This window comes from Argiope bruennichi, chromosome 7 (genome assembly GCF_947563725.1).
Source record: "Argiope bruennichi chromosome 7, qqArgBrue1.1, whole genome shotgun sequence".
NCBI classification, from domain to species: domain Eukaryota; kingdom Metazoa; phylum Arthropoda; class Arachnida; order Araneae; family Araneidae; genus Argiope; species Argiope bruennichi.
In genome coordinates this window covers 29,000,740-29,026,980 of record NC_079157.1, presented here as the reverse complement: position 1 = coordinate 29,026,980, position 26,241 = coordinate 29,000,740, and the positions used below count along the sequence as shown (strand labels likewise).

General features: G+C 28.3%; 1 protein-coding gene across 2 annotated transcripts; it reads left to right on the top strand.

Annotated features, from left to right (window-relative positions):
* Positions 1–3,225: 3,225 nt before the first annotated feature.
* LOC129975814 (gastrula zinc finger protein XlCGF8.2DB-like) lies at positions 3,226–25,304 on the top strand. 2 transcript variants are annotated; one of them, XM_056089043.1, is made up of 2 exons: positions 3,226–3,378; positions 22,074–25,304. In XM_056089043.1, exon 2 carries the CDS (start codon positions 23,054–23,056, stop codon positions 24,176–24,178), a length of 1,125 nt encoding a protein of 374 aa, XP_055945018.1. In that variant the 5' UTR covers positions 3,226–3,378; positions 22,074–23,053; the 3' UTR covers positions 24,179–25,304. The 2 variants fall into 2 exon arrangements, with proteins under 2 accessions (XP_055945018.1, XP_055945019.1); XM_056089044.1 differs by having other exon boundaries at positions 3,226–3,382.
* The last annotated feature ends 937 nt before the right edge of the window (positions 25,305–26,241 follow it).

The window sequence follows — 26,241 nt, the reverse complement described above, 5'->3', positions numbered from 1 at the left end:
CTCGAATGATGTAAATATTAAATGATGATGTTCATTCTTAGCCATCTTCTATAACCTTCAGCATCCTAAATTGAAAAATGCAATTCTAATTTTTAAGACTAAACTACTTTAAGATTATCCATGCACAGATTTATTAAATATAACATTATTCTTAATGACTAAATGGTTTGAATATTCAAACAATATCAATTCTGTTCATTAATACAAAATGTGCTAATAATTAAAATTCCTTAAAAGTAAATAATCAATAGACAAATCTGGAATGCATATCTTAGGTATTGCAAATAAATTAATTAAAAAATTACTCAACTAAGCAAGGACAGTGCATTTTCTAAGCAAAGATAATAATAGAGAATTCATTTTATAGCTGCATCATTCCGTAAAATTATCAAACAATTTATATAAAAAATGCAAGCTAATTTTTTGCTTACCTCCAAAGCCAATTCTCTCATTAGATTTTCATAGCAGCCTTTCTATCTACGTCTAAGCAGCCATTTCCGAGACAAATATTTTCTTTTCGGTTTCTCTTTTTCTTTCAGCACTGTTCCTAGGATAATGCACAATAGCGCTGTCTCAGCAAAATCCATTTTGCACCGAGCAATTCAACAGAATCCAACAACTCGAGCAACAGAATCCAACGAGATATGAATGAGAAAACTGCAGGTATTCACTAAGTAGAAGCAGTGCAAAAAAAAGAGCGATAAATACACCATAAAGTACACCTTTCTTTTTAGGTTTACCCGACAGTAAATGCTCAAGTGACGTACACTTCGTCTACACTTTCGTGGTCGTTTTTTAAACGAAAGTGCTGACGGTATTTGGCCGTGTGATAAGGCCTTTAAGTACACTAAAAGTAAGCAATCTGTCTCTCTTGAATGTTGGGCAAGCAGTATGAGATGGTATAGATAATAAAAGTGCAATAAAAGAAAGAAGAAAAAGTAAATTTTTAATTAAAGATGTAAATTATATTTTTAAAATCAATTAATTTTTCAATAAAAATAATATTTTACAGTACATTTTTAATTCTATTTGGAAATTGGGACAACTCATATTCTATTCACTTTTATTCGTTATGCGGGTTTTTTTTTTTTAAATTTTATGCAATATGAATTTAAATATGTATCATAAATCCTGTGTTTTTGCGGTAATGTGTTGTGTCCCTTTGGCAAAATGTGTAAATAAATAATCTTGGGATTAAATACACCACTTCTTATATCTCATAACAGTTCACACAGTTATAGGAGACAGAACGCTCATTACAGTTAACGGTAGCTTCGACAAGACAAAGGATGTCTTATCGAAGAGAAAATGTGTCTGGATATTAGAATAAATGATAGGTAGAAATCAAAATGGAATTTATGTGTAGTCAACTACGAAAGGAAATGCTCTTGCTATCGATGATGAGACACAATTTCTGAGATGGGTCAGGGCCAGGAATTTCCACGATGTATTCCTTTTCTTAGTAATGGATATGTACGTCTCATCATGATCACTTTGTGAATTACTTCAGAAAAAGTAAGAAGTATCTGCGTGGGCGCCGATACAACGTCTCATCAGAATCAAAAGCCGATTAAGAAAACAGAGGAATGTTGTTTTATGTTGGTTTCGATAAGTCAGAAAGAAAATTTTTATTACCACAGTGAAGGGAAATAATTGAATAACTTGATTATTCATGCCACCATGGATGATGTGGAAGTTTTTCTAAAACCATTGAGAAACATTTGACCCAATTAAGGTTACTTTTTGCCAGAATTCGACAAATTGGATTCTTCCGTCAAACTCAATGAATGTACCATGGCAACAAAGAAAATAAAATATTTCAGGCACGTAATAGAGGGGAAGAAAAACATGGATTAAATAAAGAAAAAGTCTTGGCGAAGCGAAGATTTACCAGATACTCTAAAAACAAGAGAGTTATATCGATGCAAGATTTAATGAGCTTTTTTAAAGACTATATTCAAAATTATGCCACGGTGCCAGGTTCGGTCACTGATTTTACTAAGAAAAATAAATCTAATGTTATCCTTTCAGAGCAAGTAGAGAAAGCTTCATTTGACACTCTGATGCCAATTTGTCCTCTCACTTGACTTCTGATGCCAATCTGTTCTTTCAAGTTGATTAAGATGCATCCAATTATAAAGTAGGAAGGTGTTCAATTCAACTAGATTCTAAAGGAAATTATAAACCTTTATATAATTGCTTTAGTGAAAGGTTAAACTCCACTCAAATTTATTGGCTCATGTTATAAAAGATGCAGAATGCTATCTTCATTACACAAACTTGATAAATGGATCGACGGGGCTAGAGTCGAAATTGTTTCCGATAAGAATTCATTGAAATATTTTAATCAAACCATACCAAATGTCTTAAATTAACCGTTTTCTTTTCTGACTTTCAAAGATGGGATCATTTTACGACGCATAAGCCAGATATGCAGCATAGAAATGATGGAGCTATATCAAGATTAAATTAAGAATTTTATTAATTTTTTTTTATTTATTGTATTAATGTTTTGTGGAAATATTGTCAAAGAAACGAATTTTGGTGTATATGTAACTGTTTGCATAACAATAAGTTATTTCCCGAGAAAGAGACTTCATTGATCTTGTTTTGCAATTTACGGTACAATAATTAAATGCTGAAATTGATGTTTTTCGAATACATTGTTCCTCATTGAATTTTCTATAATATGCAGAAAATGTTTTCTTTACATTGTCGAGCTTTATAGAGCTGCAATAATGACGGTGTGTGGACTTTTATACTTTATTTTGCTGAATTTGGAATTATTTTCTTCGTCAAAATAAAAATATTTTATATCATGTACCATTAATTGAAATGTCTGAAACGCAACAGATTCAAAAGTGGCTTAAGAATTAAAAACTTTAATTGTAACGTAGCTTAATTTCTTTCATTGCCCTATTTAATAAATAATGTTTACAGTTCCACGATATCCGAGATGATAAAGAGCCACTGTACCAACTCTCAAATGTTAGATAAAGAAAGAGATTCCTCTCAAGAAGTGTTATTTGGAAACTCGGCAACCGAACTCGAACAGAATAGTCACACTATTGAAGATGATATAATTCCTTCCAGCAAAATTGAAATTTCTTCTCCGAAAAGTTCCGTTTTGCAGAGCAGATCCGATGGCTCATTATGAAATGCCATAATCCATTTGGCAGATCCATTTCTGCGGACTCGTTCCATAGTTATTGAGGAATTTCAGATTCGTTTGAATATCTTTTCATAACGTGAACGACTCATCTTTATTTCTCTCTCTTTACAATAATTATTTAATACCAGAATTTTCAAATCGATGCAAGCGACGAATAAATCTCAATCAATACAGTTCAGTCATTGGCATGTAATATTGAAATAATTGTAAGTAAGTTTAAATTGATTATTCACGTTTTTAAGGGATATTTTTTTCATACAAACTAGTTTATGATATTTTTCCCAAAGTCGCAAAATTATGCTTTGTTTTTTGCATATTTAAACTGATATTGTAAATCTTTTTATGATTATTTATTATTTTAATTTACCCCTGTGCCTTCAGCAAAAAAATATCTAAATCTGAAGAATAATATCAGATTACCTCCATTAAGTTAAAATATGTGAAGTATGCTATAAGATAAATATATATATTTATGTTATTGAGAAAATTATTAAGAGAATTGCACCATTCTCAATAAAACATGAAAAGTATTTCAATATTTTCCTGATGTTTTGCACATTTTTTTTAATTTGATTTAAAAGTAATATCCTATTCTTAAAACTGAATTTTTAAGCAAATTTTGCACTAGATATAATTCTGCTATTCTTTATTGGAACTCTAAAAGTCAATTGGTATCTGATTTTGCAGTATCTGAAAATGTGAACTGTTGCCTTTTTTTTTAAAATATTGGCAAGAAGTAATCTTTATTGGTGAGAAATGGGACACTAATTCTTAGACAAACCAATATTTTGGAGTTTTGGCCAACTTATTACATCAATAAATCCTTATTTCCTACTGTACATATTTCTTTAAAGGTAACTTTTTAGAAATTACTGTGCATTGTGTATAACAGTCAACCACTGTCTAGTATTTAACAGAGGAGTAATGGCAACATTAATATCTCTCTGTATTCGAAACATGGATTCATTTTATCTCTTACTCTAAGATTATTCTGTTTTGAAATGTTGAATTTAATGTAACATGTAGTATACTATTTTTTAATAATATTAGTAGCTTTTTTTTTTTTTTGCTTATCTATTTTAGTGCCCATTATACATGATTATGTAAAAAAAAAAAATTAAGATTCATGGAATGAAAATTTTGTTATAAAATGAAATAAAATGCTGTAAAGCAGAATGGCACTTTTGAATATAAATATACAATATATATTTAAAGTGAAGGCTAAGTATTATAACAAAAGAAGATTTATGATAAGTGTAAATAAATATCAAATTTTTGTTCTTTAAATGTTTGAATTCAAAAAACTCGGTTTCTATTATATACAGAAATAATCTTCATAAAAATTTAAAAATACAACATTAGGTTGATTATAAAAAGCAGTTATATTTTATTATGTCAATAAAGTGATGAACAAATTATCTAAATATTGGGGATTAAATAAATGAGCAGATTTATTAAAAATTTTGAGTATAAGTTCTTAATTTTTTAAAAAACAACTGTTGAATTCAAAATTTTAAATTTCTTAGAAATTTTTTTGATTGCACTGTTGATGTAAAAATTATTTAAATAAATCTATTATTAATAAAATTATTTAAATAAATAAATTTTTTAAAATAAATCTGTATGTATGTTAACCATTAAAGAGTTATTGTGAAAACAAATCATAAAAGGATTTATAAATAAGATCCATACATGGAATACGATCAGTTGATTTGTTGATTTCACATTATCAACTTTTCTGATTGTAAAAGCCTCATAATTTCTTTTCATGACACTTTTTTGAAAGAAAACTAAAACTTTCTTTAATAGACATTATAATATTTCCTAGAAATATAGAGTGAGATTGACTTCATCGTATATTGCAAAAAAGATGTAATCACCAAATCCTGTTATTCTAAGCAATATGATATAAGAAATGTTTAGAGAATAAAGACAGAGAATCCATTATTCAGCATCATGCAAGAAGAATCAAGTTGTTTTTTGTTATATAATGCTAGATAGAAGTAAGGGATCCATGATTATATCCTATGTCCTCTGTTAAAATCAGAAAGTCAGTATGAAGCATAGCATTTTAAAATTCTCCTTTTGACTACCTTCCTCTTTCTACTTATACTATTTATAGGCCTTGAAACAATTACAGCCTAGATACCATCTAACTGCTGTCTCCTGTTGACAGCAGTTAGCATGTAGATGATACCAAGACTGTAATTGTCTGATGGTCTATAAACAGTATAGGAAGAATAGTTTTATTCCTTTCTAAGAAATAGTAAGTTTTTAGCTCAATGAGAAGGAGGAGTATTCCATTAAAATTCAAGAATTAAAATAGTACCTTTACTGTTAATTGTATTTTTTTTAAAATTTTGTTTTGTGTACGTTAAAAAAAAATTGCTTTTTAAAATTTTCTGCTTGTTTTTACATTATTTCCTGGCAACAATGATATTAAATGTTATCTGTCTATTGTTAATAAATGGCATTTAAGTAACTTCAAACAAATTTGATTTAATCAATTGTCTTATATTTTCATTTGAAGTACTAAGAATGCCAGTCTAAATTGTTTGGTTCTGAATAAAACTATACATATATGTATACTTTTCTTTTTTTAAATGAAACAAAACAAATCATGAAATTATTCAAAATGATGATGTTGTGACTCTGAAATCAGGTCAATTAGTGGTATACTTAAGTTGAAAACTGTTAAGGATAATTTCTTCCATAAAGCAGAAAAGAAGCATTCGGTTGCATTTTTTTCATTCACAGAAATGAAAAGTTTCTGGCTTATAATTATGATGCTGGTCATTATTAGCAAGTTAAAAAAGTTTATTTTTCTCCCTGTAATTATGTATCAACATTTAATGTAAATTACTTTATATTTGAAGTAAATTTTTAAGATTCTTTTGAAGTTTTAATGTGAAAACAATTCTGACCATTCCATGTAACTAATTTTATTTAACATATAAAAATTAATAATTTATGGAATACAATTTTCTATAATTATTTTTGTTTGTTTCAAATTTTGAATTTAAATTAAGTTACTAAAATTCTTTTAACACAGTTGGAAGTATGTAGAAAATTGTTAATTATTTGTTTAAATTCCATACACAAACATATGTATAATAAGTGAAGTATTATTTACCAGTTTGTTACCAGAATTATTTGTAGTTTAATTAATTTTTCTTTAATTAAGAATTTAAGTACTCTTTCCTAATCATTTAAAATGATTTTTTTTTAGTTTAATTTGGAAAAAAGTATTCTTTGTAACATGTATATTACTAGTCAAGGAAAGATTTGATTTCCAAATAAATGTAAAAGAAAATACGAAAGAAATATGTATAAAAGAATTTGTATTGTGAGAAGATTTGCAATTATTTTAAACTTTGCTAACCATTATAAATCGTTAGTCATTTTTAATATCTACCGTTTTATATTTCAAATTTATTTTCTAATCGTGTATTTTATTTGGTAATTAGAGAGTAAGTATTCCTTGAAGAGTAAACAATTTTTTTAAATGTAGCTATTTCACTATGGGTGTTGTAGAATTATTAGAAAATTATGGCAGAATGAAATAGATCATGTTTGTATTGCTTTTTTGTAATTAATGGTTTAAACAAAGGAAAGCATTGAATATAAATTGGTTTGTCATTTAGAGAAAACTAAACCATGTATTAACTTAAAAATATAAGAAATATAAATTGAGAAGCACTAAAAATATTGCTTATAAAATAAGTCGGTCTAGAAATGTTGTTTTGATGTAGTAGGTTTGGGAAATTAAATCATTAAGTGAAAATTTGTAAAAAGGTCTTTTGCTTTGTCCTCTTTATATTTTATAGTTACGAAAGGTATATTTTTTTTTCTTTCCTTCAGGTTTAATTAGCTGAAAATGTTTAATGAAAAGTGTTTATGCTTCAAAAAACACATGTTGATTTTATGGAAAAAAATGAAGGATTTTATTAAATAACTAAAAATTTTCGTGTTTGCAAAAGTCAACTTTTTAGTTAGTCCAATTATTTATGAAAAAAAAAATTAATTTTAAGAAAATGAAAGTAGTTTATTCTTTTGGTATAGATACATGAGTTTATTAAAATAAACCATGTCATATTTTTTTTTATCCTTTTCAAAAATAATTCCCATGATTTATTTATATTATTCTTATTATTGATAATATTCCTGAAATATCTTTACTCTCTAAAATATTATTCAAAAGTAAATCTAAACAGTTTTTTGATTTGTACCTATTAGTGGGAACCCCCACTTCTTCATTTTAAATATGGAAATCCGTACAGAGAAAAGGAGTAATTCCTCTCATACACAACCGCTACATTTCGATAATTGCTATTTTTGGTGTATGTGTCTGTGTTTTCCCCTTGTTGTTGGGTTGCATTTCTACTATACAATATTTTAAGTGCTTTGCTTGAATAAGTTTATCAATTTTCAGATTTATTAATTTAAATATCCTATTACAGCTGGAGGATTTATATCCTTATTAAACATATCAAGTAATGTCAAATAACTTTTATTGTTATAAATGTCTAGTTAGAATTGTGTACTCTTATCTGAACGGTTTTATCCAAAAATAAAAGAAAAGTTGTGACATCGTAGGCTTCACCAGAATTTTTACTATCATATAGGGCCAATATCTTCTAAATATACAAGGCCATCGTGCTGATTTTTTTGACATCATTAATGGCCATATTCACAGACTGTAATTAAACATCAGCTGATGTTTATTCACTCCCTAGTGGTCAAATCGGTACTCATCAGACTGAACCAGTTCTTAAATTTCACCTGTTTTGCACTAATTTTTGATCATTCGACTTTGGACAATCAGATTCTGATCAACTGTTTTTCTGACATAGTATCTGATTCGTGATGATTTTGAGATGGAGAAGTTAGAATTTTTAGACTACTAAAGAATTTAATATTGTTTTCTTGTATTTAAATGGAAATTGATCATTTGTGTTCATCACAAGAGAAACATTAAAGTAGTATTTAGAAGAAAATAAAAATCATGTTTGCAATCTTTGAATTTTATTTAAGGTAATCTATCAAACATTCTTGCTTTGGAAAAAATCCTGAATTTTATTATCAGTAAACTATCACTTATGGTGTTATTTTTTTTTTGTAAAACTAATTTTTAAAAATGTTTGAAGTTATTTTTGGTTTCAGATGAATAGCATATTTCTGGATTTCCATTGTTTTGGACATGATAAATGAATTTGGTGATGGGTTTATAGGATTGATTTTTAGTCTATAAAAACTTTTCTGTATGTTTTTTTCTGTGTCTCCTATCAGTTTTATTATTATTTTTCATTTTGAAATTGCAGGGACCTTTTATTTTCAACTTTGAGGCTACATGGATATTTTAGCAAAGCCTTTTTCTTTGATATATTACTAAGTTTATATATTGTATCATCATATATTAAATATATTGTATTCATTATGTTCTTTATTATGAGAATTAACTAGACTTTTTAGTTTTTACTTGAGAAGAAAAAATATACTTATTATTTATATTTATAATAATTTGAAGTTTAACATTTGTAAAAGGAAAATACTTATCTCAATATATAATAAGCGATTTCATAAATCAATATATTTATCTGTAAAATGTTAAATTGTACAGTGATATTAGTTCATATTACTAGTGGTATGTAGTGGGTACATAAGCAATAGGTAGGCAAATATTTTTGGGTATTTACTCAGGGTCTGAAAAAAAAATAACTAAAATCTGATCACTTTTGGAAAAAAAGGAAGGAGGTAACATTTCTTATTTGAATATAAACATAAAAATTATATGTAAATGCTATGTGTGGTTTCTAATATTCTTTTAATTAAAGTTTTGTACAAATTATTAAAGATGTTGCTATCAGGATTCAGAATAAAATATTTTTTGAATTTAAATTAGATGTAAAAATAATTGAAATTCTCCTTGTTGGAAGCAATGACATTTAAGAATAATTTTTAACTCTGCTTATGTTATGTTGAAAAAAAAAATAATTTACGGTTTAAAACCAATAATAAAGTTATGAAATGACTAAAGTTGAATAATACATATAATAAATATGTAAAATACATATAATAAAAGGAAAAAATCTGTCATCTGATAAAGCAGCTATGCTCATATACAGGTCACACAATTAAAAGTATCTACAGTGTGATGAGGAAATAGATTGTAAGAAATGAATTTAAATTAAATGAACAAAAAAAAAAAAAAAAAAAAAAAACCCCAGAAAATATACAATCTTTCACAAATGAAGAAGATAGCTTAGAAAAAGTTAATTCATGCAAGTAATCCAAAATTCAAGTTCTTGACTTTTAATTGTGAAATGTGAATTTCATTCAGATTAATGTTTAAAACATAACCCAAGAACCTCAAAAGAATTATGAGTAATTCTTTCGTTTTAGTTTTCATTATCAGCTCTTCATTATTTTAAAACCATACTCAAGATTTTTTTTTTTAATTTAGTTAAAATGATTGATTTTTTTTGCAAAATCAGGAAATACCTTATTATTCTTTTAAACTTTGTAAACAAAAAGAATTGATCTATTATAAATGAAAACGGAATATTTTGTATAATATGCATTATTGCATTTGTTTATCTGATTAATTTTTTAAAAAATTTCATAAAATTAAAATTGTGTATCTGCTTTCTTTATCTTAGCTAACTTAGTTTTTTTTTTTTTTATCTTATTAATATAATCATTAGAATCAGAATTTTATTCGTAATTTTAAGTGTACAAAGATATGTTTCGGTGTTAGTAAAAAAATATCCGAATATAGTTTTTCAGTATGAAATTTAACATATGCATGTTTTATATTTTTTAATTTTCATACTACTTTATTTAAAGGCAGTAATAAATTGCCACAGAATTTAATTACAACAATATAAATGCACGAGCAAAAGTTTTCAACAACAGGCAATTTTAAAACTTTCCTATAATATTAATTAACAGTAACTTAAATTAAAAATCAGAAAATAAGTATTTCACAAACATATTCAGAAAGTAACATTGTTTGAAAGATAATTGCTTTATTTGTGCAGTCATATGAAATTATATATCTGCATTTGAAATGAAAAATGAAATGATATTAGAAAAAAACTGACAGGAGGGAAAATTTTGAGGTAGTTTTTGTCAAAATAATTTATTATCATAAAAGTTGGTTTACTTTACAAAAAAGATTTCTCTTTTTCCTAAATTTTAAATGCTGATTTCTAATCCATTGTTATGCGCAAAGGACATTCTAAAATAAAATATTTTTCTGCATATTCTAATAATTTTTTAGTAAAATTTGTCAGTTTACTTAATATTTTGGAAGATGTAAAATTTATTATGAGTTCTTGAAATAATTATTTTTAAAAACATAGAAGATCTTAAGAATGAACAAATATGAAACCTTTCTGTTTTGATAATGCTATGGAATAGAAGGTTTTAATGTTAACATTTATACATGATGAAAACATATATTTTTAAGCAGTTTCGTGGCCGAAGAGAGAGAAAACACCTGAATTTTTTATTCCAACCTGGGAGGTATCATTTATGTACAAGAAGCGATGACAAAAGTGACATCCTTTCACAAGCGATACACGAGCAGAATGGGGGGATAAAAAACTAAATATCCCACCCAGATACTATGAAATTCTGATAGGGATTTCTTTACACGTGTCGATTTAGGTAAGGGAATTAATTATAGGTAACTTTTAAAAGAATTTGCGTATCTTGTCAGATTTTTATTCCTTCACTCGATGTGTGGGATCGGATCAGGAAATAAGAGAACGTTTTAGAATTAAGTTAATATGGGTTGAATTAAGATAAAAATTTGGAAATTAATTAGGACTTAAATTAGAATTATAAATATCATTACACACACGCATAGACATATATATACATATATGTGTGTGTAGGTGTTATTTTACATTCAAATATTAAAAATTGAACAAGGAAATGTACTTTCTTGGCAATAGTAAAAAAGGTTCTAACAATCACTAAATATCTCAATTTTTATTTAGTTTCAATTATCATAATGTATCAGAACTATATATTTTCAAGTCAAGATCTGTTTACTTATTCAAATGAATTTAAAAATTTTAAGATATGAGATCCTAATAAACCCTTTTATCTTGCACAGTAAAATTCAGCAGTATTTTAATAAAAAGTTTTCATAGCGTCATGAAAAGTACTTAAATTTTAAAATCATTTTTAAGTACCTAAAAAGTGTTTATTTTCAGAAAAGGTCCTTAAAAAGTGCTTACTTTCTTCGTGAAAACGAAGAAAGCTTTTCTTTTTGTTTTGTTTCCCTACAAGTTGAATATGATTATTCGAAATGATGGTTGTAAAGGCTTGTTTACCGAATGTATCAAAAAAGAAAACCAACAAAAGGGAAGAATTCGATGAAATATTCCAGCACATATTAAGATAATGTTTAATGATTCTTTTTCCTTTCTTTTTCTTTTTTTTTTTTTCTCACTTCTTCTTCTTCTTCTTCTTTTTTTTTTTTTTTTTAACAATGTGCATTGATATTTCTTAAAATACTTGATTAGTTATCCGGAAAGGGCAGCAATATGTACTGTGCCATACTTATTGCGAATCGAAAAACGTTCCAACTTCTTAATGTTTTAGATGCTGAAGAATTTATTTACGTTATGCTTGGTAAGTATATATTGAAACTGTTATGTGTTGTTAAAAAGAATATGCGATATGGTTCGATCAACGGAAATTAAGAAAATACTAAACGAAGAAAGCATTTCTTTTTGTTTGTTTTGCCAAATCAATATATCGAAGAAGCGAAAAGCTGCTCTATAAACACTAATATATTTGATCATCATTCTCATTAATATGCCGTTTTGAATAAAACGCTTGAATGATCTACTTCAAGTATTCAACTACACTGCACTGAATTGCAATTATTTTCGTTATATAATTTCATTAGTCAATCCCGTAAAATCTAGTATAATGGAATTTTTCCTTGAAGCCTTACATTTTCATTCATCGTGATATCTTTAGCGGTATTTTTTCAATGCCTCCATCCATTTGAATTTTTTTTTTTTTTTGTTGTTGGATTAATCTCGTGAAATTTGTTTTGATTAAAAAAAAGAAAAAAAAAAAAAAAAAAGCCGGATCCTGTATTTAAACATTTTTAAAGAAATTTTTCTAAAAAAGTTTTTTACAATTTTTTCATGTTTAAGATTTTAGCATTTTATAATGATTTCTTTTCCTTTCTATAATTCCTGTAGAATTTTTTTTGTGTCCAATGAAATTTTCCTTAATATATATCAAGACTTTACCTGGGCAGCGCTCAGCATAGAGCCATAGCATGAAATTTGCGATATTATTTTTTGAACTTTAGAGACCCACCATGAACAGCTTTCTCAAATTTTTAATTCAAAGTTTAATTAAAAAAATAGAATTTTAACGTGTTTTTACCATAACATCAAAGCGTATTATCGCACAAAAATTATTTTAACACCGCTTTAAAGGTTTAAAAAAAAATAGCTTTCAGTTATAAAAATTTTGTTTGGTTTGAATGTATTTAAAAAAATGTTTTTCGTTTGTATAATTTTTGAGAAATTATTTCCGGGCACATCCTTTATAACAATGATTTTTATTATAATGAAATTCAAAATAAGATTACTTTATCTCGAATCGTTGAATCACATTATTTTGTAGGCGTCAAAATGTAGTAAAAAAAAAAAAAAAAAAAAAGGAACAAAAAAAAATGCTCTCTGTTTTTATTTAAACTTACAAATTTTTAAACTGTACATTGAATAAGATTCTTCATTTGATAAATTTTGAAGCAATGCGATATATTGTTTCGTAATGGCTTCAAGATGAATTTTTTTAAAAAAATTCTTCTATTGGATGTTTACTTTGCTCTCAAAATTTAGAGAAAATATTGCAGTCATCAAAAAATTCGAATTCTTGAGATTTTAAAGAATCTCCTTGATCATCCTGGGTTCAAAAACACGTTTTTGTAAAACGTGCCTGTCTTTCACTAACAAAGATAACACAAAAACATTTTAAGCTATACGGATGAAATGTGGTATGCGGTCTTGTCACCAGATGTCTAGATTTTGATCAAATCTTCAGCAACAACCGTTTAGAGAAAATCTCCTTGACTGTTCGAATATAAGTTACATGATAACTACAAAACGAAGTGAGCTAGATAGGTAAAATTTGGTACACCGATTTAATATCTACAGAACAAACATCCATCAAATTTTGAGCCAAATCCAACCAGGATTCACTCTATGTCGGTCTGTACCTTCAGAAACATATAAACGTGCTGACTTAAATATATCAAATTTGGTATGTAATTTTGTGACTATAAGTGCAGTTTTGAATAAAATTTTGCTTTTAATCAATTGGGAAGAATGCATATAAAACCCCAATTTACTTTTCGGATACTTTCAATCGCATGCGAGAGATCAATCCCAAAGCAAAATATTTTGTAACTATTCTAAGACAATGGCACGCTAGGCATTTTCTGGTAGTGTACGGGGGAAAGCTTTGTGGAGACGCTCCCGCACATTTATTTTCTCTTTTGTTCTAACTACAAGGTTGAGTTTTTTTTATTTATTTATTTCATGAATTTATTTCCATTATTTATGAAAATGAAGGTTTATTACAACATTTTCATTCCTTGTAAAATATATATAACGTTACTTCTGTAATTTTTTAAAGTAAGAATATTTGCTTATAGGTTAAAAAACATGTTTTCATTAAATTTAAGGAAGGTTAATCGTTCAAAAAAAGCCTTTACTATTCTTTAGAAATAAAAGACGATAAGAATATGTCTTTATAGTCTGATCATTTGTGAACGCAGCTATTATTTTCTATTAAAACTTATTTTAGAAACTTATTGAGAATGTGGCATTGTTCTATCATCATTATAGTGGTAGTTCCACCAGTCACGTGATAAGAACCATAGGAATGCTTTAGTTCTTAGCTTTATAGGATTGCAAATAAAATTACTTAATGGAACGAGGCAGGGCAGGAAGAAATTTAGGATACAGCCATTCTGTATCGTATTTGTTGTTGCTTATTTAAAATTCAATTACAAAATATTTGGTCATTCTTAGCGTCTACATCACTATCGACAATTTCGGAAATGTCGTATCTATCCCAATCAATTTTGAACTTTTTAATTTTAAGATATGTTGAAAAAATCCGCACATCTTTATTATTAATCTTATAAAAGTTGGTATTTTTTTTTCTTTCTTTCAAATCCTAAAAGGCATAATTTTACTATAGAAGACGATGTGCAAATATAGAAACAAATATTACATTTTAAAGAATAAGCATTTACAATTGAGTTTTTAAATTTTTTTTTCAATAAAAACTTTACATTATTATATTACAGAAAGAAAATACACATTTTACGTATACATGCTTATACATAGGTACCTCATTTTTGGAACTAAGGTGCATAAAAAGTGCTTAAAAGTACTTAATTATTGCCGCAGTTTCTCACTACGCAGACTGTTATTCTTTTGAACAGGGGTTTTCAATATTTAAACAGTGTTATCCACTTCATCCTTAATACAATCTGAATTTTTCAGAGACAATCAGCAATCGTTATTTACAAAAATTTTGAGTGAAAAAAAAACTTTGTCAAAGGAGGAAAAAAAATTTTTTTTTAAATAAATCTAATACATGTCACCGTGAACGATATGGAATCCCTTCGAAATTAATAAATACACAAATTGAAATGAACGTTCGTTGCATAAAGGAATGCTTCTTTAAGTTGACGGTTTCTGAAGGATCCGCTTAACTATATAGCAGCGGCGTGAAAACACTACCTTATGCGAACTCGCAGATTTAAACTACAGTTAACGCTCTATATATAATTGAAATTTAAACCAAATTAATTTCAAAAGCTTTATCTTAATTTAGTCCAAAGTAATTTCATTCTCTTATTTCGTGATCTAATTCCACTTTCGGTTTAATTAATCCCTTTGTAAAAATAATGAATACTACGTATCGAGTGAAAGTGACACTTGCGTTGCCCTTCTCAAGGTCAACCCATGTATTGAATTGGCGCGTGGCCAGAAATACCATTTTATATAAGACAAGTGATCATTTGTTTCGTTCCTTCTTCCACTTTCTTACTGGTACTCTTGTTTGGATTAAAAATGTAAAAAATTTAAGGGGAAGATTATTTTGTTGGTCTTTAAAACTCAGCATGTTTGATTATGAAGTTAAACATTTAAAGGGAAAAGCTAATGTTGAAGCTGATATGTTATCAAAGCATCCTACTGCTCAATAGCTCCAACATTTTGTGCATTTATTGGAATTAGATGAGATAAAACACTATCAACATTTAGACAATTTAGATAATACTGAATATAAAAAAATTAAGGATGCACTTGTAGTTAAAAAGAAAAATTTGTTTAAAATAGTTGTACCTTTTTCTCTCAGGAGAAAAGTTTTGCAAAAGGCTCATGAACAATGTGGGCATCCAGTTACTCAAAAAATGATAAATTTAATTACTCCTCAATATTATTGATCTCATATTACTCAAGATGTTACTCAAAATATTTCACTTTTTGTTAAACATTGTGATATTTGTCAATTAAATAAAAAGAAAAAAAGATTTGGCCTTTTACAGGCTGTGGCCCCCACACATTACCCTTTTGAATGTCTTTCTGTCGATACTGTTGGTGGATTTAATTATTACTGTTCAACAAAAAAATTTCTTCATATAGTAATTGATCATGCAACTAGATATGTTTGGGTTTTCCTTCCAAAAATGAAAATTCTGTATCTTATATTAATATATTAAAATAAGTTTTTCAAATTCAAGTCCCTTCCAAATTATTAACGTGCTTTTACCTCATCTAAATTTAAACATTTCTTTAGAAATTATAGTGTCAAAAATCTGTTAACATCTTCACATCATCCACAAACTAATTGGAAATGTGAAAGAGTTAACCAGTCAATAGTAACTAAATTAAAATGTAAGGTCAATTCTTCTCCTGCCAGAATTCCTTGGACTAGAGTTTTAGAACAAGTAATCAATGAATATATTTTAACACCTCATTCAGTTACAAAATTTCCTCCTGCGTATTTGTTATTTGGCGCTTTACCTTATCCTCCTCCCTTAATTCAAAATAAATTCTAACCTCCAGTAGAAGAAGCCAATAAATTAGCTAAAAATAATACAATAAAATATACATGATAAAAATAAAATAAGATATGATGCTAAATTTATAGATTCTCCATTCAAACCTGGTGACATTCGAATGTATGAGGAATTTAATTATCCAAATCGTAGAAAATTTTCTCCAGTATTTTCAGATCCATATGAAATGGTAACTTAAATTTCAGATGTAAATTATGAAATAACTAAACCAAACACATTAACAAACAAGGCTACTGATATTGTTCATGTATCAAAATTAAGAACATATTATTCACCAGAAAAATTAAAATTAATTCATAAATAATAATTTAAAAAAAAATCCTTTTATTTCCCATGTTTTTTCCACATAATCCCCAACTTAGGTTGGCCCGTTGTCTCCACTCGTCAAAGTTAGTTTTTCGTTTCTTCATGATGATGTGATTGATGTTCGCCATAAGATTCATTTCTTTCGTTCCTTCTTGTCCTTTCTTACTTCTGCTTTTGTTTCGCGCTGTGGCTGACGTGCCTTGTTCGCTTCTCTGCTTGTAAATAATTATGCTTTCACGAAATGGATATTAAAATTAATTTAAAAATATAACATATCTCTTCAATGTCTTCGAATCTGCGTACTGCTTCAATAAAAAAAAATATTATATATATATATATATATATATATATATATATATATATATATATAGTAATAAAAAACCAAACCAAATAAATTAAACCAAATAAAATATGAACCTGGCCTGAAGAATTTCTCAAGGTTCACCCTCAGGCAGGGATTTAAAAAAAGGGATTTTTTTTTTCTGTGAGGAATAGAGACTAAAATGTCCAACAGTATTGATTCCTCGTAACCCGAAAATCCCCTAAAATCAGGCCTAAGAGATAAACCATATTTACAGAAAAGAAAAGAAAACAATAAATTAGAAGAATACAACCACTAATAAGCAAAAATACAATTATATAAAATAACCATATAATAATACTCAAACCAATTATGAAATCAAAAAGGAAAGTACATACCAGCAGCAGGCAAAAATTTTTTTTAACATAAGCTCATTTTGTTTCCCGTGTCCTAAACTGTTTTAGCTAACGCCATTCAAGATAAAAATAATTGGAGGGTATCAGCCCCATCTATTGAATTAGTTAATATGAAACGGAAGGTCGATTATTATTTTAGGTAAAGGATTAATTCCAAATCATCTCCTTTTAATTAAAAAATTAATATTGCAGTTGTTTCTAGGAAATTTATTATTAATTAAATTTTTTAATAAGATTATTTGTTGCTTCAATATAGGATAGTTTGTTATTACAAACTCTTTTCATCCTGTTAAATTGTGAGAAAATTAGATTTTTGAAAATTTTAAGAGTTTAGATTAGAATGATAATTACAAAGTTTCGTTATTTTAAAGTTGAATTCATCCCTTTTATCGTAGATACCAACTATTGTTTTATCATTAGCTATTTCCATTTTTAAATCCAGAAAGTTAGTTATTAAGTCATCAATATACCTCCACCCGTTTATTAAGTTATATTTAATTATTTTTTTCACATAGTAATGTAGGAAAATGGAGCTAAAACACTTGCGAAAACTGATCCCATGTTAATGCCCTTTACTTGTTTATAAAAATTAATTCCATTAAAAACGTAATTTTCAGTAATATTAAAATTACATAATTCTAGCCAGTTACTTTTAGGAATAATATCGTTATATATAAAAGTACAGACATTTATTAACTTTTTATGCGGTAGATTAGTGTATAAATTTTCGAAATCAAAAGTATTAAGTTTTTTCATGTCGTTATCTTTACGAAAATCCAGTACTTCATTGTTACTATTAATTATAAAGTTATCTTCATCTTTGATCTTGTCGAGGATAATTTTTAAGTATTTAAAGAAATGTTTTCCCGTATAGTATTTATAACTGCCAATGCCACAAGTCACGAATCTGAATTTTAATGTTTTTTATGAAATTTAACTGTTGGGAATAAATAAGGATAGTTTAGAGAGCCAGTTTTAATTTTTTTTTCTTTTTGCGAAAACTAGCATTCTTTTATCTAATTCCTTTTTCCCCGTGTTCTTTAAAATATAAGTTGCGTTAGAGTTATATTCATTAATTAATAGTTCAGTATAATAATATTTACAAATTAAACAGAAATGATTTGCTCATTTATCTATTACTGTAATAACAAATTTTTCTTTAAAATTTTTTATTTCCTTTTTTAGTGTTTTGCTAAAATAAATCCCGCGTTCTTTAGATCTGTTAATATCTGTATTCATTTTTATTTTAATTTCCTGTAAATTTCTGACTTTCCATTCTCCGAAACCTTCCGCAAGCTAATGGTATTTTCTAGAATATTTAGCAATAAAAATATCCAAATCTTTACTAATAGAAATTAATATTTTATTATGGTATATTTTTTTCTCTTAATCTAAATTTAGTTCCTATTTCCATTAATTCTCTTAAAGAGCTGTATTCAATAATTTTTAAATTACATGTAAATTACCTTTACAACAAAGTTTTCTTTGTTACAGTAACAATCTGTTTTATTTATTTTATCTAAATTTTTGCTACAGTAATTATAATTTCAAATTTTTTCCTTAAAGTTGATGTATATCTAAACGCTATTGAAACTCTCTCTCTCTCTCTCTCTGTCTCTACATATATATATATATATATATATATATATATATATATATATATATATAATGTATAATGCATATTTCGAATCCTGTCGGCTAAATAATATGTAACATATTTTGGTTTAAGTAGATTGCAGGTTGAACAATTAGTGGAGATACTTTTTATCTTCAATTTCGTTTTATTCTCTCTCGAGAGGCGAACATGATTATTTACAACAAGGCGCAGCGCAGCACAAAACGCAGAAGGCAAAAAAGAAGAGTGAGAAAGGGACGAACAAATGATCGCTAGTCTTATATAAGATAGGATTTCTGGGCAGGCGCCAATACATGTGGTGACCTTTGACACCTTTTCATGGGCAAAAGTATCACTTTCATTTGATACGTAGTATTGATGTCGCATTATTTTTACAAAGGGATTAATTAAACCAAAAGTGTATTGGATCACGAAATAAGAGAATATTTTAGAATGAAGTTACGATCGGCTAAATTAAGATAAAATCTTGGACAATAATTTGGAGTAAATTAAGAGTTTAAAATATCATTACATATATATACATATACAGGGTGTTGCCGAATTCGACCGACAAATTCAGAGGGGTGATAGTAGGCATCAAGAGGATAATGAATTACCATACAACATGGGGTCCCAAACGACCTTTAAGGGGTGAAAATCGCAAAAATATAAGGAGTCGGCAAACTTTTGGAAACTGTAAAAAATTAATAATAAAATAACAAAAGGTGTTTCAACTATGAATTTTTTTGAAGTGAAAGCGCATTCTTAAAGGCAATTTTTCATGTGAGTAACATGCCGATTTGATAAACCAGGGTGTCGTAAATTATTGAAAACGAAAAAATAGTTTAGAACCCTTATCTGCAAAAATATTAAAACTTTAAGAAAAATAAATGCTTGAAAATATAAGGAATTTTATACTCCTTAATTTGATATAAGTCTGTAGTGTGAAAACTGAGGAGGTTTTAAGATATTCAAGAAAGACTAAAATGTTTGACTGGAAACATCGCAGCAACATCGGCACCAATGTTTACAGAAGGTGTTGCAAAATTCTATTGAAAAATTCTGAGGAGTAATAGTAGGCATCAAGGCAATAAGAATTTTCAATGAAATATGAACTCGCAAACGACAGGTGAAAATTTATTTGCTGGAATACAGATGCAGCATACATTTGCAGCACAGACATTTGAACATAAGAAAGGAGACGATGAGAAACTTTTATAAAAATTGCTCAATGTTGCGGCCGCGAAGATCATTACACAATCGACACCGACGTTTAAAGGACCACTGGACGCGCTCAAACATACCAGGTGTGCTTGCAATTTCTCCAGCAGCGACGATGATCCGTGCTACGAGATCTTTCAATGTATCTAAAGGTGCCTGATAAACAAGATATTTTATATGGATTCAGAAGAAGAAATCCAAGGGATTAAGGTTCCAGGAACTTGGAGGCCAATCAACAGGTCCGCCACGTCCAATCCACGTCCCAGGATATGTATCATCTAGTTAATTAAACACAGAATTCAAAAAATGCTCTGGTGCACCATCATGCATTAACCACATGTCCTGGTGTGCAATGGCCGGTATTTCCTGCAGTAAATCCGGAAGGACGTGCTGCAAGAAAACAAGGTACTTTGCGCCACTGAGGCGTTCGAGCCCAACATTTAGCCTCTTTATTTTGAAGGATCCTGTCACCCGCAACCGTCTCTTAATATTTGCAAAGGTGCTGTGCTGTGGACAACGCGCCTACTTGGATATTGCTATTGCTATTTTCTTTGCGCTAGCCGTCCATTACTATTCGCTCGATCGTAAATTAAATGCATATTCGTCATTCGTGAAATCTAACATGTTGTTTGCGAATGAAACTTATCGACTATCAATTCTGCACTGCTCTTTAATGAATATAAGCTGCTTTTATATTCCTCCAACCATCAATTCTGCCATGATCGCAGCTTTTATATTCCTCGAACGCATGGAAAATTTAGATACGAGAAAACTTCTTCTTGACTACCTTGTTCCAAATTCTTGCATTCTTAGGGCCATTCTTTTCGCCAGGCTAATTGTCTCCTTGATGTCTGTTTTTGCGATTATCACAGAAAAAACGTCTCCTGCGACCCTATGTTTTATGATAATTTTTAATGTCTTTAATGCCGTCTGTCACTTTTCGAATTTGGCAACACCCTCTGTAAACATTGGTACCGATATTGCAACGATGTTTCCTGGCAAACATTTCTGTTTTTCTTGAATATCTTAAAACCTCCTCAATTTTCACACTACAGACTTATATCAAATTAAAAGTATAAAATTCCTTATATTTTTAAGCTTTTATTTTTCTTAAAGTTTTAATATTTTTGCAGATATTTACGATCCCCTTTTTCATCAAATCACCGTGTTACTTACATGAAAAATTGACTTTAAAATGTACTTTCACTTTAAAAAAATTTGTAGTTGAAACACCTTTTGTTATTTTTTTATTAATTTTTTACAATTTCCAAAAGTTTGCCGACTCTTTATATTTTTACGATTTTCACCCCCTAAACGTCGTTTGGGACCCCATGTTGTATGGTGATTCTTTATCCTCTGGATGCCTCCTATCACCCTTCTGAATTTGTCGGTCGAATTCGGAAACACCCTGTATATATATATATATATATATATATATATATATATATATATATATATATATATATATATATATATAATACAATTTGCACATTGAAAAATGACAGTTAATATATTTCTTCATTTCTCATCATTTATCACAAGTCTTATGAGTGCGTTACGAGTCTAATTTAAAAAATGTTTTTAATATAATATGTGATTTTTTTTCTATAAATATCTTTCTTGGAAAAAAATAATTTTCATTGTGTTTAAATATAATATGTATTTTTTTTTCCTTTTTTTTTTTTTTCTAAATATCTTTTTTGAAGAAAATAATTTTCATTATGTTTACGTATATATGAGTTTTATAACATCGCTTAACAAAGTACAAAAAGATACTGAAGGTATTGCATAATAAATTAGTTACATTTTAATATATATATTTATAGAACTTCTGTAAGCTTTTATTAGTTTTAGAAATTTAACTTTCAGAGTAGAGATTCATGAAAAAATTTATTTTTTTGCAGATGTGTTAAAACAATGAACCGGAAAAAATGCGTTGCTTCCAAACCAACAAGAGAAAATATATTGGAAATTTAAATTCAAAAATGTTTCGATCAAGACATCATAAAAATTAAGGTATGAAAAAATGAAATTAGAAGGAATATTTCCTGTCAGAAAACTGGCTGACCAAGATACAAGATTTTCCTAGTTGATCAAGGAAATTAAATAGGCATAATAAACGCTTTACTCATCAGCTAAAGTTTGCTTTCCCATCAGCTGAATGGTACAAAAAAAAAAAAAAAAAAAAAAAAAGACCTTTGTAATTAGTAAATACAATGTAAATATCTGCTAACTCATGTAAAATTTCATTCATAAATTTGTGGCAGAAGTAGTAGACCGTTTTGCCGGCAACTGGTCACAGAAAATATACTATGAAACACGTTTTTAAAAGACTTTAGTTAGTTTCATGAATATAAAGTAACGAAGCACTACATTAAAACATTTTCAGATTGAAGCAAATTGAGAAGAAATTTATTCTCATTTATGATAGAGAAAATGTATAACAGCGAGATATATAGTGGGGCGTCTTCTGTGCAGCAATATTTTCAGCCACATTTACTGACGAATTCGAACGAGAAATCTTTCACTTGCGATACATGCTGTATGGCATTTTTTGAAATGAGTACTTTAAGGAAGCATTTACTAACGCATACGGGAGTGATACCATATCGCTGCGAGATGTGCAATAACACGTTTTCTCTTAGGGGAAATTTAATGAAACATTAAATTTCCTCTATATAAATACGGGAGAAAAACCATATGTCTGTAGTATTTGCCATAACGCTTTTTCTCAAAAAACGGACTTAAAGAGACCTTTAATGATACATACGGAAGAGACTTTAAAGAGGCATTTATTGACACATACGAAAGGAAAACCACATATCCTTGCAAGATTTGCAACAACGAGTTTTCTCAAAAGAGCGCTTTAGAGAGACATTTGCTGATGGATACGAAAGAGAGACCGTATCGTTGCGAGATTTGCAATAAAGCATTTGCTCTGAATGAAAATTTAAAGAAACATTTGCTAATACATACGGGAGAGAAACCGTTTTCTTGCGAGACTTGCAATAAAGCATTTTCTCTGAAAGGAAATTTAAACAAACATTTGCTAATACATACGGGAGAGAAACCATATGCTTGTAGTAATTGCAATAAAGCGTTTTCTCAGAAGGATCATTTAGAGAGACATTTACCAACACATACGGGAGAGAAACCATTTGTTTGTGATATATGCAATAACACGTATTCTCGAAAGGACGACTTAAAGAGACATATACTGACACATACGAGAGAGAAACCGTTTTCTTGCGAGACTTGCAATATCGCGTTTTATCGGAGATGCAATTTAAAGCAACATTTACTAATACATACGAAAGAGAAACCGTTTTCTTGCGTGACTTGCAATAAAGCATTTTCTCGGAAAGGAAATTTAAAGCAACATTTACTGACACATACGGGAGAGAAACCATATGCCTGTAGTATTTGCAATGAAGCGTTTTCTCAGAAGGGTCGTTTAGAGACACATTTACTATCACATACGGGAGAGAAACCGTATGTTTGTCATATATGCAATAACACGTATTCTCGAATGGACTACTTAAAGGGACATATACTGACACATACGAGAGAGAAACCGTTTTCTTGCGAGACTTGCAATATCGCATTTTATCGGAGAGGACATTTAAAGCAACATTTACTGACACATACGGGAGAGAAACCATATGCCTGTAGTATTTGCAATAAAGCGTTTTCTCATAATGGTCATTTAAAGACACATTTACTATCACATACGGGAGAGAAACCGTATGTTTGTCATATATGTAATAACACGTATTCTCGAATGTACTACTTAAAGAGTCATTTAGTGACACATACGAAAGAGAAACCGTATCCTTGCCAGATTTGCAATAACACGTTTGCTCACAGAGGAAGTTTAATGAAACATTTACTAACACATACTGGAGAGAAACCGTATCTTTGTGATTTATGCGATAATGCGTATCCTCAAAGGAGCCACTTAAAGAGGCATTTATTGACACATACGAAAGGAAAACCACATGATTTATGAAATAACTCATAATCTCGAAGGAAAGTTTAACGAAGCATTTATTGACTCATGCGAAGGAAAAGCCTTTTGTTTTTGATGAGTGTTTTGCGGCATTTTCTGATCGAGACAATTTAAACAGAAATTTGTTGTCACATACGGACGGGAAATCGTATGCCCGCGATAAGTTTGAACGGCTTTTTCGGATCGCACTACTTTAAGGAAAGATTTACTACAGAATGGAAGAAACAATAGATAGACTTTAAATTGGTTCCAGCGTTGTGTTTATTAGAGGTTTTTCTCAAGAAAGTAGGAAGTATAATTTTTTGAAATCTGTAAAATAACTTGGACTGATTTTTTGTTTGTTTACGTGGAAGAGAAAAGTCGTACATGAACCTGCATAATAAAGAGTTTTTTAAGCAGATTTTTAAAAACAGTTGGTGCTAAAGTAAAAAAATCATGTTTTTACGATATATATGTAATAGATAATGAGTTTAACATGTGTGGACTTGTGACTTGCTTATTAAAACATTTTCTTAAAAAATACCTGTTTAAAGGAACATTTTTCGATTGATACGAAATAGTAGCCATAAAAATGTGACTTGTATTAAAGCATTTTCTGCGAAAACAAAAGAAATTGCACGTAAGGAAGAGGAATTGTAAGATTTTTTTTTCTTCTGTTTTCTGAAGAAGGATTTGAAGAGTGCATTTTTGTGCAATCCTGTAAGAAGATGTTACGTATTTGTGAATTATACAGTAAAATAATATGACTTTCCTCTAGAGGGCATTTCAGTACCAGTCATAAAAATATCAGTCAATGTTCTTTTGAAATCAGGTTGTGTCAATGACAAGAATTACTTCAGGAGGTGACAGCATTTTAAATAATATCTACAAGAGTGCGATTTCACGAAATTTGATATTGTTATTACATTTTTGGGTATTTAATGACATTTCTTTTAATACAATCTCAATAATTTCCACATTGTGTTTTATGAGGGATGAATTGTATTTTCAATAAATTTATAGAAAAATGTATGAAAAAAAAGTCAAGAATGAATATTTTATCATAAAATATTATACCTATATTGAAGCAATAATCATATCTTCTGTATTTTTTATAATTAATATCTCTAACAATTTGTTATTTTATTAAAATATAGCAATTTTTAGTAATCCGGATCTTCTGAGATTCGCCATATTTCTTCTTGTCTCATTTGTTTAATTCGTCACCTTCGAACACAAAAATAAATGCTATTTTATTATGGTCACTTAAAAAAATAGACATTGTTGTGTCTTAAACTTGAAGTCAAATTCAGTAAGGTTATTGGTGTTGAAATAACTGGTAAAGATGATAATTCCTGAAGTGACATTTTTTTACTTTTGTCAGGTGGCGTGTTATATCAACTTCAAAACTACTCTTTTCGGTATAAATTATTATTAATTTCTTTTTCTAATTTTTCAATTAAGGTATATGTTTTTTTTTTTTTTTTTTTTTTTTTTTTAATTTTTCAATTAAGGTATACATTTTTCTGCTTTTTTTGGATAATCAATCTTTATTAAGATTTTTTGTTCAGTGGGCTACGACATATTTGAACAGTCTTCAGTAAATCAACTTAAACATCCATGTTAACTGACCTGAATATACTTTCGGCGATTGATATTTCTCATGAGTATCCTTTATATTCTTTCCATATACTTATTGTCAAAAATTACAACATCATTTCAGAATCAAGATAGTATTGTGTTACAAAATTGCCGAAATTTATAACTACACTGCGAAAGAAAAAGAAGGCATGGAAAATATTCTAAAATAAAAATCGATATTTTGCAAATGTTACTAAATATAAACAAACATTATATATTAGGAAATTGTAATAAAAATGGAGAAAAACGCTTTTATTATTTTTCTGCGTTTTTTAGTTATTTAGTTCTCTTTAAATGCTTGGGATTTTAGTTGCAACTATCGTAAAATAAAACAAAAACAATTTTAAGAACTGAAATAGTATTTTCTGAGATAAAATATAAAAAGCAATGTTTTAAAACAGATAGAAAACTCGAAATATTTCGCGTAAAATTATGAATTTTTC